This window comes from Girardinichthys multiradiatus, chromosome 5 (genome assembly GCF_021462225.1).
Source record: "Girardinichthys multiradiatus isolate DD_20200921_A chromosome 5, DD_fGirMul_XY1, whole genome shotgun sequence".
In the NCBI taxonomy this organism is placed as follows: domain Eukaryota; kingdom Metazoa; phylum Chordata; class Actinopteri; order Cyprinodontiformes; family Goodeidae; genus Girardinichthys; species Girardinichthys multiradiatus.
This window is the reverse complement of record NC_061798.1, coordinates 35702510-35717986: the sequence shown is the minus strand read 5'-3', so window position 1 is coordinate 35717986 and position 15477 is coordinate 35702510. Positions and strand designations below refer to the sequence as shown.

Genomic DNA, 15477 nt, shown 5'->3' with positions numbered 1-15477 from the left:
TATTCCTGGCACTGTTATTTGCTTCTATCAGAGATATGAACTCATCATCCAAGCATATTAGAAAAACCACCCGAAGTTGTAACTTTGATCAAAGTGTAAATGTATTATTAATCAGACATACCTATATTTACTGGTATTGATGATAATGATGGGTATGATGATTTAAAAAAATCAGCAATGAAAAAGATGAACAAAACCATACATCAACGAAAAAACAAACTACTTCTAGTGATAAGAAGAAAAAGGGCTTTATGAGAGTAATTACTGAACGACAGCTACTTAACATTCAACCAATTCAAGTTTTGAGACCTCCAAGTCTTCCTCAGACTGCTCCAAAACCCCCGTGTGTAATTTTATTTTGGTTTTTCTCATCCCTGGTAAGAAAGGCCTCAACAATCTCCTGGATCAAAGACTACCTGACAAACAGACCACAGTTTGTGAGACTGAAGGGTTGTGAGTCTAACCAGGTAGTCAGCAGCACAGGAGCACCACAGGGGACTGTACTCTCACCATTCATTTTCACTCTGTACACCTCAGACTTCCAGTACAAGACAGACTCCTGTCATCTGCAGAAATACTCGGATGATTCTGCAGTCGTGGGGTGGATCAGAGATGGACAAGAAGCTTAGTACAGGAAGGCGGTGGACCACTTTGTGGCATGGTGTGGAAACAATCATCTCATTTTGAACGTGACTAAAACAAAGGAGATGATTGTAGATTTGAAGAGAAACAGGAATAAGTCAAAAACTATTTCTATCATGGGAGAAGTGGTGGAGGTGGTGGAGGAGAATAAATACCTCGGTGTTCACCTGGACAACAGACTAGAGTGGAGATGCAACTGTGAAGCCATCTACAAGAAGGGACAGAGCAGACTGTACTTCCTGAGGAAGCTTTGGTCCTGCTGTGTTTGCAGCAAGATGCTGCATATCTTCTATAAGTCTGTTGAGTAAAGTGTGATCTCTTCTGCCATCATCTTCTGGGGAAGCAGCATCAGAGCCAGGGACTAAAAAAAGCTCAACAAGCTGATAAAGAAGGCTGGTTCTGTTCTGGGGACTCCTCTGGTACCTCTGGTAAAATGAAGAACATTATGGAGAACCCTGAGCATCATCTTCATGAGACTGTCCTACAACAACAGAGTGTCTTCAGCCAGAGGCTTCTTCAGATGTGCTGTAAGACGGAGCGCTACAGGAGATCCTTCCTGCCCACTGACATCAGAATGTATATCCCAGTCTCTCTCTCTCTTTGTAGGATGGCAGATATGAAAAGCAGAAATGCTGACACAAACAAAACCTGATTCTCCAAACAAATCATCAGGAACAACTCAGGAAGTTCCACAAATGTCATATATCTCGTTGACATCTAGATCAGCTCTGATCGACATGTTTTTTAGTCACCACCCTCAAAAATCTATCTCTCGTCAGAAGTCCATACCAGATCAGATCCTCGCTATAAGCGACATGTGTCTGGATTTAACAACAGTTAAACAACCTGCTGCATGAGGCTTTGTTGATTTTAGCAACTCATAATGTTTTAATAAAAAATATAAATAACACATTTCCCATTTAGAGTGAAAGACTGCATGTATTTGTCATTACATTAAAAGAAACACTTCCTAATTCATAACTAATAGTAATTGTGCGACTCAAATGAATTCATCTTTACAATTTCAAATGATTCAACTGAGTTTGCATTTATTAAAAGAGGAAGAGCAAGTGATTCTGCTGTGTCTTGCAAATACATCTTGGAAGTATGTGATTACTTGTGCCTTGTGGTTGTTGCGTTTTCAGATGCTAGTTGAGAGTTGGGAAATGTATTCATATGAAACATGCTCAAAATTTTAAAGTCAACACAGAAGAGCTTTGAATGGCTTTTGGTCTTTTTACAGAGTTTAGTTGAATCATGCGGTATCAATCAAATGTTGATTTAAGTAAGGCTGGACTTATTAAGAAATATTTTCGATAAGCACAACTGTGATACAGAAACTCCAAATAATAAACTTCTCTAAATAGGAAAATGCATTACAAAGCAAATTCTGGTTTTGGCATCTTTAGTTGCCTGATAATGTTTTACCAACTAAGGGCCTGATCTTCAAAGATTCCAAATAAGGGGAGCTAAATTGCTTGTGCAAAAAACAAAATTGCACAGGCAATAAGTGGGCATGTTGCAGGTAATCTACAAAGTCCGTGCACAATAGATAACGGGTGCAAAAAAAGGTGCAGGCAGCCCTGTTTACATGAGGAAATTGCAAGTGCTGTTGGCTGCCATCATGGAGAATGTGGGAGAGCAGAGCAGCCGTGAAAGAAAGATGAAGTACGAAATCATGGAGTTGAAGGTAATAACAATAATAAAAATCTATAGTATATCTATAATAATAATAAATTTTATTTATTTCAGTATCTCAAAGTGGTACAAAACAACCACTGAACATGTAAAACATGAAAATAATAAAAGCTAAAGTTAAAAGATAAAATATCAGCAATAAAACCTGCATATTCTTCTTGCAGTTCTGTTGGCTCTGTGGCTTCAGGATGGCCCAATTCAGGAGCCACGGGGCATTCTCCCAATGGACAGATCCTCTCTGCTGTGGTTCTTGAAACATGCAGAGGCTGTTGAGCTGCATCACTATGAATGAGCCAGCTGCCGATTTTGTTTTCCTTCTGCTCTGTTCTGCTCCTGCTTTTCTGGACTGTTACAGTTTGTGAACCTGTGTCATCCCTATTCACAGCAGCAGGCTTGTCATCGCAGCCTCTGCCCTGACGAGATTATTTCCCTCCTCTGTTCATTTGCGCAGGGCTCCTCCAAGTGCAAAATTGCACATGTAGAAGGCTGAGTTTGAAGTTGTTCTGTTAGCAGATGCTTTAGGTTTGTGGCATGGACAGATCCAGTGGGACAAAGACTACATCCTGTTTTGCCTTTAATCAGAATGATGGATTACAGGCCATTGCACAGAAAGGCAGAGCTGTGTCAAAATGCCCATAGCACCCTCCACCTTCGGGCCATTGGTGCACACATGGGACTCATGATCAGATTTGTGCACACTATAGAAGCAGATGCTCTCACTAACAGCGATGGTACACTGGAATGGTCCAGACGCAAGACAGAAAAGTGTTGCAAAGAGTTTTATCATAGAAGATGGCTTATGTTTCTGACTGGCTCCAAATCAGGCCGTAGATAATACTTAGAATCTTAGAATTTTTTTTCTCTTGAAAATGCAAATCTGTTGACACAAAAACAGAAGAGTCTCTCTCTCCGTTGTCTATGCCTTCTTCTGGCCACAGTGACAGCAGACATGTTTGCATGCCAGTTAGTACCTGCATTTCAAACATGCTAAATCTAGACGCAATACCACCCACAATTCGTTTCAGGTTTGATAAATCACATTGTGGGTCATTATCTAATGTTTTGCATATTCATGAAGGCAAACACGCTAAAATGTTTGGGATCATGATCCAACAATACAAAAGAGACTGAACAATGGCATCAACGGCAGAGTTCACCAAAAAGAACAAAAAGGCTCATCTCACATTTGCCAAAAAACATCTTGATGATCGCCAAGACTTTTGGGAAAATATTATGTGGACTGAAGAGACAAAAGTGAAATGTTTTTTAATGGTGTGTGTCCTGTTACAAATAATTTATTAAAAAGAACACCATACCAACAGTTAAACAGGTTGGTGTTAGTGTGATGGTCTGAGGCTGCTTTAATGCTTCAGGACACTGGACGACTTGCCGTAATTAATGAAACCATGAATTCTGCTCTCCTTCAGAAAATCCAGAACGAGAATATCATAATTTCATGACTGTAAGCACACTGGAGTTATGCAGCAGGACAATGACCCAAAACATACCACCAAATCAGCCTCTGGATAGAAAACAAAATTAAGGTAATGGAGTGGCCTAGTTAAAGCCTGGACATAAATCTAAATCTAAAGCTTTGCTCTGTTCTTAAACAGGCTGTTAATGCTAAAAACCCTTTTGATGTGACAAAATTAAAACAATCCTCTCAGCAATTTTCTCCTATTTCTTCATTTTTACCCCTGCATGTTCCTCTGTATCTTACCCTCACAGCTGACATTCATTCTTCTAATTAGACCAATCTGTGTTCCTTCCAGTAATCACACTTCTCTGTTTTTAAGTCTCAGTTTTTTGTTATTGTCTGCTAGATACTTCTTTTACTCCTGCCCTGGTTTCTGTTTGGATTCCTCATATTCTGTAAGTTTTTTTTTCTCATTTTAAGCATTAAAACGTCCACTTAGCCAGACGGATCACTTTGTCCTGCTCTCTTTTGGGTACTTAACAAACATGACACTTCCCTCTTGCTGATGGTCTTCTCGAGCATATTCAAGGGGGAATCGTAGACTAGTAATATACACCCTCCAGTGAGTAATGGGTCTGCCGCAGGATGCAATTATGATTAGAACAAAACTTACAGATACAAAAAAAGCCTACAAAATATAGCTATATCAACATGCCTCAGCATCAGGAGGTAAATTATTTGCAGAAAAGACTGAAGATGACCAAGGTAAACATTTAAACAGTTCATTTGAAATGTGCAATGAACAGTTTATGTTTTCCAGTGGTGAGAGTTAGTGCAAGTATAAGATGAATTGTTTGTCTGACTTTGAGATCTTTGGATAATGGCCTTAGAGGCGGTTTGAAATACAGTAAGCAAAATTAAGGTAAGTGTTCCTTTACAGTCACTGCGTAAATCAGCCTGAAAGAAGTGGAGTCAGGATCTGTCTGTGTATTAGTTTGTGTTTTGTTTATTTCAAACCTGGTTTACTCTGTGTTTACCTTCTGTTCTGTGTTATAATGTTAATTGGTGTCATTCCGTCTGTCTCCCTGTAGTCTGGCCCACACTTGTTCCTTGATTCCCTTAATGAAGATAAATCTGGGGCAAAACGATTTGTGCTTTATAACTTTCTGTCTTTCACGATTACAAAACAACCGTTACACCTCTTCAGATTCTTAAGTACAAGTACACAATGTGTATTCTGTGAGTCACACATCAAAACCTCTTACATTCACAGTTTTGCTCTAATTGGTCCAAAACAAATGGTGTTAAACAAATTCACTCACTTGTATTATCATTTTCCAAGAAAACAAGTTGTTTTTTTCCTTAATACAAACACAAATCAGTGAATGCAACTGCACAAATCTGCTGCTGAGAGTCACAAATTCTGCTTTAAAAGTCACACATTTTTTTCGTCGCTCTTTGTACCGCAGACAGTGGAGTAAGACGAGCTGTGATTTGAAGGTAATTAGTACGGAGGGTGCTGTCTGCATCCGGAAATACAGATACCGCCAAGTTGAGGACTGTGGGGACTCAAGATTTGAGCTGGGAGTCCGCAGCTGAACGTCAGCCATTCTGCCCTTAACACTGATAGAGCAAGCACTTTTTCTTCTAACCAGCTTCTCGAAATGATTTGAACTTACTTAGAGATTGGTTTTGGGCCTATGGAGAGGTGAGGCTGATGCTTTTGCAGCAAACTTCTTCTGCTGTTAACGTTTTCGATGCTAACGCACTAGCGTCGAGGGTACGACTGCCGCTGTCCTCCAGGTGGGTGTTTGGCGTTTTTAAGTGTATATGAGTAACGTGTTTATTGGAAGTGCTGAATAAAATAATACTACCACACTTAAAAACAATGTTTGCTGGGCAGAAATAAACAGCATTGTACAAAGTGCTAAACATGGTTTATCAGTGCTGCACTAACTGACTCTGGGCTTCGTATTGTAGTGTATTTCTCTGCTTTCCTGGAATATAAGATGCCCACGGATATATTGGTTATTAGACAAAATAAATTGTATTGATCTTTACTCAGGCTTGTGATACGTGACAGCTGTATTGCTGTATTTTACCAACTCCGAACCGGCATAGATGGCAATAGGAACCGTGTGAACTGACTATATTTCAGTCAGTATTCTGCACTTTGAGATCAGCTGGATGGATGTTTTTTTTTGTGCATAATGAACACGTTAGACATGTGGAAATTCTCATTTAGGTCTCAAAATATGTAAAAGTGTTATAACAAAGCACGTAAAACATTTGTTCTTTTTATAGGGCTATTTGATTAACTATTTGCTTATTTCCAGTGTTGCTGTGTATGCTGGCTTCCTTTGAAGGTGCTAGTAATGAGGCCACTGAAATAAAAATATAATTTTAAATTAAAATTCATTATCAAGAATAGCCAGCAGCATACCGTTGAACTTCTGACACAGATACTGTATTCTAGCCCTAGTAGGTTTTCTCATTAGCCAAGGTTGAAGATCTATTACCAAAGTGATTTACTGGTGTGTAGAGTTGCATTCTGAAAAAAACAATTTGGCAACTAACTCGATTGATAACCAGCCTGTTTTTTTCATTAAACACATGCACTTATCTTTTATTTTCTAATAAAAGTAAATAAAAGTAATTTAGTGGCGGCTAATTCTTCCCAAATTTGTGAAAGATGGTCCAGAGGTCATCAACCAACTGTATTCTGGTGGCTTTCACTGACCCCAGGCTGAAAATCAATGTATTTCCACACTAAGGCTATCGCAGGTTTGCTATACAACCTGTCATACTTATTGTCCCTGTCTGCCCTTTGCATTTTTTATAGTTGTTTAACAACAAACACAATAATCTAATTTTAGGTTATAAATCATATTTCTCTTGTTGTTGTTTTTACACAGTGAATTGCTTTTGTCTTTGTGCTTGAATTTTGCGGGAAAAAAGGTTCCAGACCTCAATCGGGGTTGGCAAAATTATTTCCTTCCTGATCTTTCCATCAATTAGGATTCTGCAACCCTTGTACTTCATTTGGGATGGTGCAAGCTCCTGCCTTCTATCACCAAATGTAATGATTACAATTAATGATTTCTCTCTGTCAGGGTCTGGGAGATTCTGTTTTTTACCTGCTACTGTGTTTGAGCACTAGGGGGCGCAGCTGCAATCCATTACCTTATTGCCTGAGGAGGATAAAAGGAGAAGGCTGTCAGCACTTTGATGCCTGAGTGTTTACCTTCTCGCGTGCTCCTTCCTAGCTAACTTCCAAACCCCTGGCTCTAGCTCCTGAGTACTCCTCGCTCGAAGCTCCAGATACTGTGCTTTCAAGAATTTCGTCTCAGATCAAGTTCCAGCAAACAGCCGCAGGCTCCTAGTCCTCCTGGCCTCAACCAACAAACCTTGCTCACCCAAAATTGTGCTCGCCCTCCACCGTGCCATCATCCATCCACTCCCCACCAATAACCTACCTACTGTGACTCACCTTTACTCCCGGACACTTACCTTGGATCAGATGTTCAGCCCAGCGACCTGTCTCCCAGGCCCCTGCATCAAGTTCTCTCCTCTGGCAGATCTACCTCATACCACCTTTTAATGCGGTTCAGTTCTGCTCCAATTTCCCATCATTCACCTGTGAAGAGAATAAACTTGTTAAACTTTTACTGTGTCTCCTGAGTGTTTTTGCATGTGGGTCATGCAGAAACATGACCGAACTTCTGGAGTGAGTTTGCTTCACTGAAAGTAAAGGGCCAAATAATATTGCACACCCCACTTTTCAGTTTTTTATTTATTAAAAAAGTTTGACACATCCAATAAATTTCATTCCACTTCACAATTGTGTCCGACTTGTTGTTGATTCTTCACAAAAAATTAGAATTTTATATCTTTATGTTTGAAGCCTGAAATGTGGCAAGAGGTTGAAAACTTCAAGGGAGCCGAATACTTTCGCAAGGCACTGTACATATTGCAGATCCAGCTAAATATTTGCAGGATCCACAAAGTTTTTCTTTTTCAGTTATTGTAAGTCTGTGAACTTCAGTGGGAAATGTGTCACTTCCTAAGAATGAGGAACATGTCTTTCACACAAAAGGAGAATCCCTTCAGTCTCACTGGTCTTTGTAGCAGCATCAAAGAACAAAGGTGATCTTCAGTAAAAAGATCTATAGAAAAAGACTTTGTGTTCAAAAAAGGAGATGGTTTTCCATAAAGACCACTATGAAATTTCAGTGGCATATGAGAAATTCAGTGATACTCTTCATGCCAGTAAAGATGTACCAAAGAGCTGCTCAGATGAAAACAGCAAAGCCACTTCCGGTAAGAGAAAAATCTCCTCTGTTCTTATTTTATATTGAAAAGTTATGACAGAGTAACATAAAAGAAATGTATTTTAAGAAAATGTATTGTGTCAGTTTTTAAATAGATACACAAAATATTAAAGCCATAAAAGTCTGGTTAAACTTGTGAAAATGTTTAAAAATAAATCTTATAAGAGGAAGCTGCTTTTTTCTAAACTTTATGGCAGCAGGGTCCAACTTTTTTGACACGCAGTCCGAAATCATCAAGTATTCACAGTTTGCGTTCCTCTTAAATATGCAAAAATTATTTTATTGTGACATTTTTTATTTTTACCTACTGAACAAAATACTGAACATGCAATATTTTAATGAAATGAACAAAGTCTAAATTTTGCATATACATTATCTGTAAACATTGTAAATTCAGCACATATTAAAAGAAAGGCCAACAACTTCCAGAATTTTTGATATGAATTGTTTTCTTGAAAATATTTCAAGTTTGTTTTCAGCAAACAGAATGGGATATTGGCCACTCTGTCTTCCCAAACACTTGTACAGCTAATTCTACTGTTGAATAAATGTCACTGGATATTTGTTTCTATTCACAATGAAATTAAAATGAGAGTGAAAAACCTGGGTAATAACAAACTAAATTCTTTAGTTGGTGAATCTACAATTTTCCATTATATGAAGATTGCATTTGGTAAGTGAAAATGTCTGTCAGGTTTAAACAACCTAAAATACTTATAACAACACAAAAAGAAGAGAGAGAGACAAAGAATTAGTTATTTTACTTGCTGCGAGGAGAAACCGTCAAGATGTGCTCAGTTACAGATCTCGCACCGCTCTGAAGCCTATCCGACCGCTTCCTCTTTTTATTGTCTTTCGGGGGTCCCTAGTTTACAAAAACATTGTTCTCTAAAGGATGGGAAAACAACAGCTGCATCGCAAACAGGTCATAAACAGCTTTATCCTTTAACAACACATTTCCACAATCTCCTCCATCTTCCCAGGATCAGTTGTGCCTTTTGTTCAGTGCAATCAGCCTTCATCTTTATGATCTCCTCAACTGGACTGCTTCCTCCTCTGCAAGCTCAGCTCCATTTATGATCTTTGCCTGCAGACAACTCATCACATCCTTTACTCACACAAACATTATGAAATAGTCAAGTTAATCAAATAGTCAAGTTACAGAATAAGAACAATATAAGACAAATCTTTATTCAATTATTCCAACAATGTCACCCCAAAACATTTTCAAAGTGTTCATCGGCATCAAACTGCTATGTTTGTTCCATTCTTGTTTTGCGGTCGTGGGCCATATATGGCCCGCGGGCCACACTTTGGCCACCACTGGTTTAGGGTGCAAGGCTTGTTTCTGAATAGTCAGATAAATATGAAGGTGACTGAAAACAAATGGCCCAACAGTCAACAAGAATCCTTTATTCTTAAATACAGGTCCTTCTCAAAATATTAGCATATTGTGATAAAGTTCATTATTTTCCATAATGTCATGATGAAAATTTAACATTCATATATTTTAGATTCATTGCACACTAACTGAAATATTTCAGGTCTTTTATTGTCTTAATACGGATGATTTTGGCATACAGCTCATGAAAACCCAAAATTTCTATCTCACAAAATTAGCATATTTCATCCGACCAATAAAAGAAAAGTGTTTTTAATACAAAAAACATCAACCTTCAAATAATCATGTACAGTTATGCACTCAATACTTGGTCGGGAATCCTTTGGCAGAAATGACTGCTTCAATGCGGCGTGGCATGGAGGCAATCAGCCTGTGGCACTGCTGAGGTCTTATGGAGGCCCATAAGACCTCAGGCCCTGAGGTCTTATGGGCCTTTAGCTTCAATAGCGGCCTTTAGCTCATCCAGAGTGTTGGGTCTTGAGTCTCTCAACGTTCTCTTCACAATATCCCACAGATTCTCTATGGGGTTCAAGTCAGGAGAGTTGGCAGGCCAATTGAGCACAGTGATACCATGGTCAGTAAACCATTTACCAGTGGTTTTGGCACTGTGAGCAGGTGCCAGGTCGTGCTGAAAAATGAAATCTTCATCTCCATAAAGCTTTTCAGCAGATGGAAGCATGAAGTGCTCCAAAATCTCCTGATAGCTAGCTGCATTGACCCTGCCCTTGATAAAACACAGTGGACCAACACCAGCAGCTGACACGGCACCCCAGACCATCACTGACTGTGGGTACTTGACACTGGACTTCTGGCATTTTGGCATTTCCTTCTCCCCAGTCTTCCTCCAGACTCTGGCACCTTGATTTCCGAATGACATGCAGAATTTGCTTTCATCCGAAAAAAGTACTTTGGACCACTGAGCAACAGTCCAGTGCTGCTTCTCTGTAGCCCAGGTCAGGCGCTTCTGCCGCTGTTTCTGGTTCAAAAGTGGCTTGACCTGGGGAATGCGGCACCTGTAGCCCATTTCCTGCACACGCCTGTGCACGGTGGCTCTGGATGTTTCTACTCTAGACTCAGTCCACTGCTTCCGCAGGTCCCCCAAGGTCTGGAATCGGCCCTTCTCCACAATCTTCCTCAGGGTCCGGTCACCTCTTCTCGTTGTGCAGCGTTTTCTGCCACACTTTTTCCTTCCCACAGACTTCCCACTGAGGTGCCTTGATACAGCACTCTGGGAACAGCCTATTCGTTCAGAAATTTCTTTCTGTGTCTTACCCTCTTGCTTGAGGGTGTCTATAGTGGCCTTCTGGACAGCAGTCAGGTCGGCAGTCTTACCCATGATTGGGGTTTTGAGTGATGAACCAGGCTGGGAGTTTTAAAGGCCTCAGGAATCTTTTGCAGGTGTTTAGAGTTAACTTGTTGATTCAGATGATTAGGTTCATAGCTCGTTTAGAGACCATTTTAATGATATGCTAATTTTGTGAGATAGGAATTTTGGGTTTTTATGAGCTGTATGCCAAAATCATCCATATTAAGACAATAAAAGACCTGAAATATTTCAGTTAGTGTGCAATGAATTTAAAATATATGAATGTTAAATTTTCATCATGACATTATGGAAAATAATGAACTTTATCACAATATGCTAATATTTTGAGAAGGACCTGTATGCTGAGAGACAAGACAGCAAGGTGAAGTGCACAATCTCTTCTCTCGTCTTTTATTAACAGTTTAACTGCTGAGTTATCTGGAATCTAAACTAACTGGGTAGGGAACATTCAGCATTCAGCACATATATTTAAAATAAAAGCAAAAACAAATTAATTAAAGATGAAATAGATTATATTTGAGTTTCTTTTTTGTTGTGTTTATCTGATTAAAAAAAAAAGCTAAATATTTGGACAAGATGTGATCAATTCAGTTGTTCTGCACAAAACTTTGGTCACAAATAAAATCAATAGTAAAAATTGTTTTTTTGTTTTGGTTTCAACGGCATCTGTCATGCAATGGGATGGCTTTGCTGCTGAGACAACCGTTACATTTTTATTGAAGCAAAAATCTTTCAATAACTGATTGTTTGGAAAAAAGAAACAGAAAGATAGCAGAGGCAAACCTTTTTTCTAGTGATTTTCTGAGTAACAAACACATTGTGGGTGTCGGGGCCTGTCTTTCTGCATGAACCTGAAAATAAGTGGCCTGTTACCTCACATGAGGTGCATGAAGTTTCTATTGAGGATCCTGAGATCAAGAAAGTTGTCAGAGTCAGTCTGTTACAGATGAGGGAAGATTATAACACAGTGACTCAGATGTTTCATTATTTTTCCTCTTGGATTCGTCTGAAAAGGTCTGTTGCTTGGTTCTTGAGATTCAGGAACTGGCTTCAGTCCTGTTATCAGAACAAAAAACAAATAAGTATGGATCTTGTCAAGATGAATTTGAACATTGAGCAACAAAGGCAGTTGCTGAAGGATAAAATGGACATGGTCAAAAAGAAAATGGACCATGGGTTTCTTTCAGTGAAGGATATGGAGAAAGCTGAGCTAGAAATAATAAAGTTCCGCCAACAAATGACATGTGATGAGGAGATCTCAAGGCTTAAGGAAGGCAAAGACGTCAAAGCTTCTAGTCACATTCGTAAACTCTGTCCAGTGGTGGAGAATGATATTCTGAGAGTTGGTGGTCGGCTGAGGAAATCACCTATGCCTGTGGAATCTAAACATCCCATAATATTAGCCACAGATCTCCACATTTCAGATCTTCTTCTAAGTGACATCCACCAACAAATAGGACATAGTGGGCGTAATCACATGCTGTCCAAGTTGCGAGAGAAATACTGGATTACCGGAGCTAGTTCAGCAATCAGAAGGATTTTGTCAAAGTGTATTATTTGTTGAAGAATAAATGCTAAGCCAACTTTCCAGCAAATGTCTGACTTACCTTCTGATCGAATAACTCCGGATGAACCACCCTTTACCTGTGTTGGGGTAGATTATTTTGGACCCTTTGAGGTAAGAAGCAGAAGAAGTATTGTGAACAGGTATGGTGTTATCTTTACCTGCCTGGCAATAAGAGCTATACATATTGAAGTTGTGGCTTCACTGGACATGAACTCCTTCATTAATGCTCTCAGACGTTTCATAGCAAGACGTGGTCAAGTCCAAGAGTTTCGGTCAGATAATGGGACAAACTTTATTGGAGCAGAGCGTGAGTTCAGAACGTCTATACAAGAATGGAATCAGTCACAAATCAGCAGTGTCCTTCTGCAGAAGGGAATAAAATGGACATTTAATCCTCCTGCTGGTTCACATCATGGAGGATCCTTGGAGCGACTGATCAGGTCAATACGGAAGGTCCTGAATTCCACCTTAAATGTGCAACATCTAGATGAAGAAGGCCTTCAGATGGTTTTCTGTGAAGTGGAAGCTATACTTAATAGCCGTCCAATTACTAAAGCCTCCACAGATCTTAACGATCTTGAAGCCTTGACACTGAATCATCTGCTACTCTTGAAGACTCAACCATCATTACCACCTGGAAATTTCCAGCAGGCAGATATGTATGCATGAAGACGATGGTGACAAGTTCAGTATATGTCTGACATGTTCTGGAAAAGGTAGGTTAAAGAATATTTACCTCAGCTACAGGAACGTCAGAGATGGCTTGGAGCTAATCTTGTCCCCGGTGACATTGTGCTTATTATGGATGGGACAGCACCTTGAAATTCTTGGCTAATGGGAAGAGTTCTGGAAACTTTTCCAGTTAGAAGAGGATTTGTTCGTCAGGTGCGTGTCAAAATTAAGAACAGCGTGTTGGATCGTCCAATAACCAAACTTGGCCTGCTTCAAGAAGCAGAGGATGGATCAAGATGAAGAGCATGGAAGAGTGACTGTTAACTGGGACTCAAACCGACGACATGGACTTTTATTGGATCCTGATCAGACCAGACCTTTTGACTTTAAAAAAAAAAAAAGAAAAAAAACACAAAAAAAAGAAGATATGTGAAACAAAGACTTTGTATGAACTTAAGTTTTAACAGGTTTAATTTAAATGTCTCCTACTGATTTTAAGAGTTTAATTATAATGTGATAACTTAATAATTAGGGGCTGGTGTGTAGGAGCCATAAATGAAATTGGGCTGCTTTGTTAGATGTTTGATTGTTTGGATTTGGAATTGTTGTTGTTTTTTTGTTGTTGTTTGTTTGTTAATGTGTGGGTCAACTGGAGATGGGCGGAGTTCAGGTGATTGGGCATATTAACTCACCTGCCTGAGTGTTAGGGAAGAGAGAGAAGAGAGGGGGGGTGTGGGCCGCTGTATTTTTTGTTGACCGCTAACAATCGAGATCTTTGAGATTTGTATTTAAGTCATATTTGTGGACACGTTATACTAAGTTGATCATTTTTCCTTAATACAGTAATTAAAAGGCATTTACTTTCGACCTTGATGGATTCTTTTTTTTTTTAATGAAGAGCGCTTCAGCCTCTCAGCGGCTTGTTTGTCTCCTGAAGTTGCTGCAATACTTTGAATGAATCATTTGCTCCAGTTAATCTAAAACCGTTTTTTGGTTAATTGTAAATGAATACCTGTCTTGCTGTTTGATCTGGATGAATTTGCAGTTTATTTTACTGATGTCCTCTTGGGGATCTAAATCATCCACAGGTTTTTTCACAGAAGTTCAGCGGTACAAAGTGGCTGCAGTGGTGTTCGGACTTATATGTCTACTACAGCTAACTCTTATAATTTTCCTTGCTCTATGTAAGTAAAACTTTATAATTCACATTCTGATTGATTAATTCCCTTTTAGAGATGTTGTGTGTTGCTAGATGAAGTAAGTTCCCCCAAAAAAAGGATTTTTCTGCATGCCACAGCAGTGATATCTAATAATGTTTGGAATGTGTTCAATATATAGAATTGACTTTAACACTGAAAATTTTTTTGCATTTCATTAAGAATTTTTAAAAATGTGTATTTACAAAAAGCACATTTAATACTGAAGACCAACAATGTATTCAAGCCTAAGGGAAGTACAAGTTCATAACTTTATGATAAAGAGACGTATCACATCTGTTACACAAACATCTGTTACACAGACATCTATTACTCATTTCTCTTATGTAGAAGTGGCTCCTATGATGGTATTCACACTTTCATTACAGACTATTAAACCCACAAACACCAAAACTTTATGTGAAGAATAATGTGCACACATTACATGATTTATATGTTTAATGCACTCTGACGCATGCATTCAATGAAGATAAATCAATAAAAAGTGTTGTTTCTTTAGCATTATTATCAATTATTATATATTATGTTGTTGTTGGAAAAATAATAATCCTTTTTTATGCCAAGCAGCAGCCTCCCATCATAAAACCCAGAACGAGAAGGAGAAAAGGGAGCTGAAAACAATCAACTTTGGTGAGCATTATGAGTAAATTACCCTAACCATGACAGTAGGAATGCTGGGATCCAGCTAATATAAAGCGAGATGGGTTGAAAAACTTTATTAAGTGTGATTATTACACAGAAATGTATTGCTTTAATACATTAAATAGATTGCTGTGTTAAACAGGTAACAAGTTAATCATTGGCAAATCGGTAATAATCTGGTAAATCTTTACAAATTAACCAATTCTCTAGGAAAATTCAGTTACTAAATTTAATAAATGTGATGTAAAAAAGAGTTTTCAGTCTTTACACTTTAACACCGGCTTCAATGTATAGTATTGAGACACTGAGACTGAGGAGAAAGAGACATGTTAAAAAACTTTAAAGTGAATCTGTGGTTCATTGATTGGTGTCGTTTCAGGACAGAATACATATTATTGTCACATGTTAACCTGCTATCAATAATGTCCAACCATCTTATGACAAGAAGATAACAATTAATCTTCTCTAATAACATTTGACAAGGTTGGGGCATTCAAATAGTGAGATTATAAATCATTCCTTTAAACATAATCTCTCTTGATGATCCAATGTGCTACTGTAA

General features: G+C 38.7%; 1 protein-coding gene across 2 annotated transcripts in view; it reads left to right on the top strand.

Moving 5' to 3' along the window:
* The first annotated feature begins 7858 nt into the window (after window positions 1-7858).
* Window positions 7859-15477, top strand: part of LOC124867868 (CD209 antigen-like) — a 29675-nt gene continuing 22056 nt past the window's right edge. For both annotated transcript variants that reach the window (XM_047364539.1, XM_047364538.1), the window contains exons 1-3: window positions 7859-8077; window positions 14145-14240; window positions 14841-14903. In XM_047364539.1, coding sequence (XP_047220495.1) covers window positions 7957-8077; window positions 14145-14240; window positions 14841-14903 — 280 coding nt within the window. In that variant the 5' untranslated portion in view covers window positions 7859-7956. The remainder of the gene's footprint in view (window positions 8078-14144; window positions 14241-14840; window positions 14904-15477) is intronic.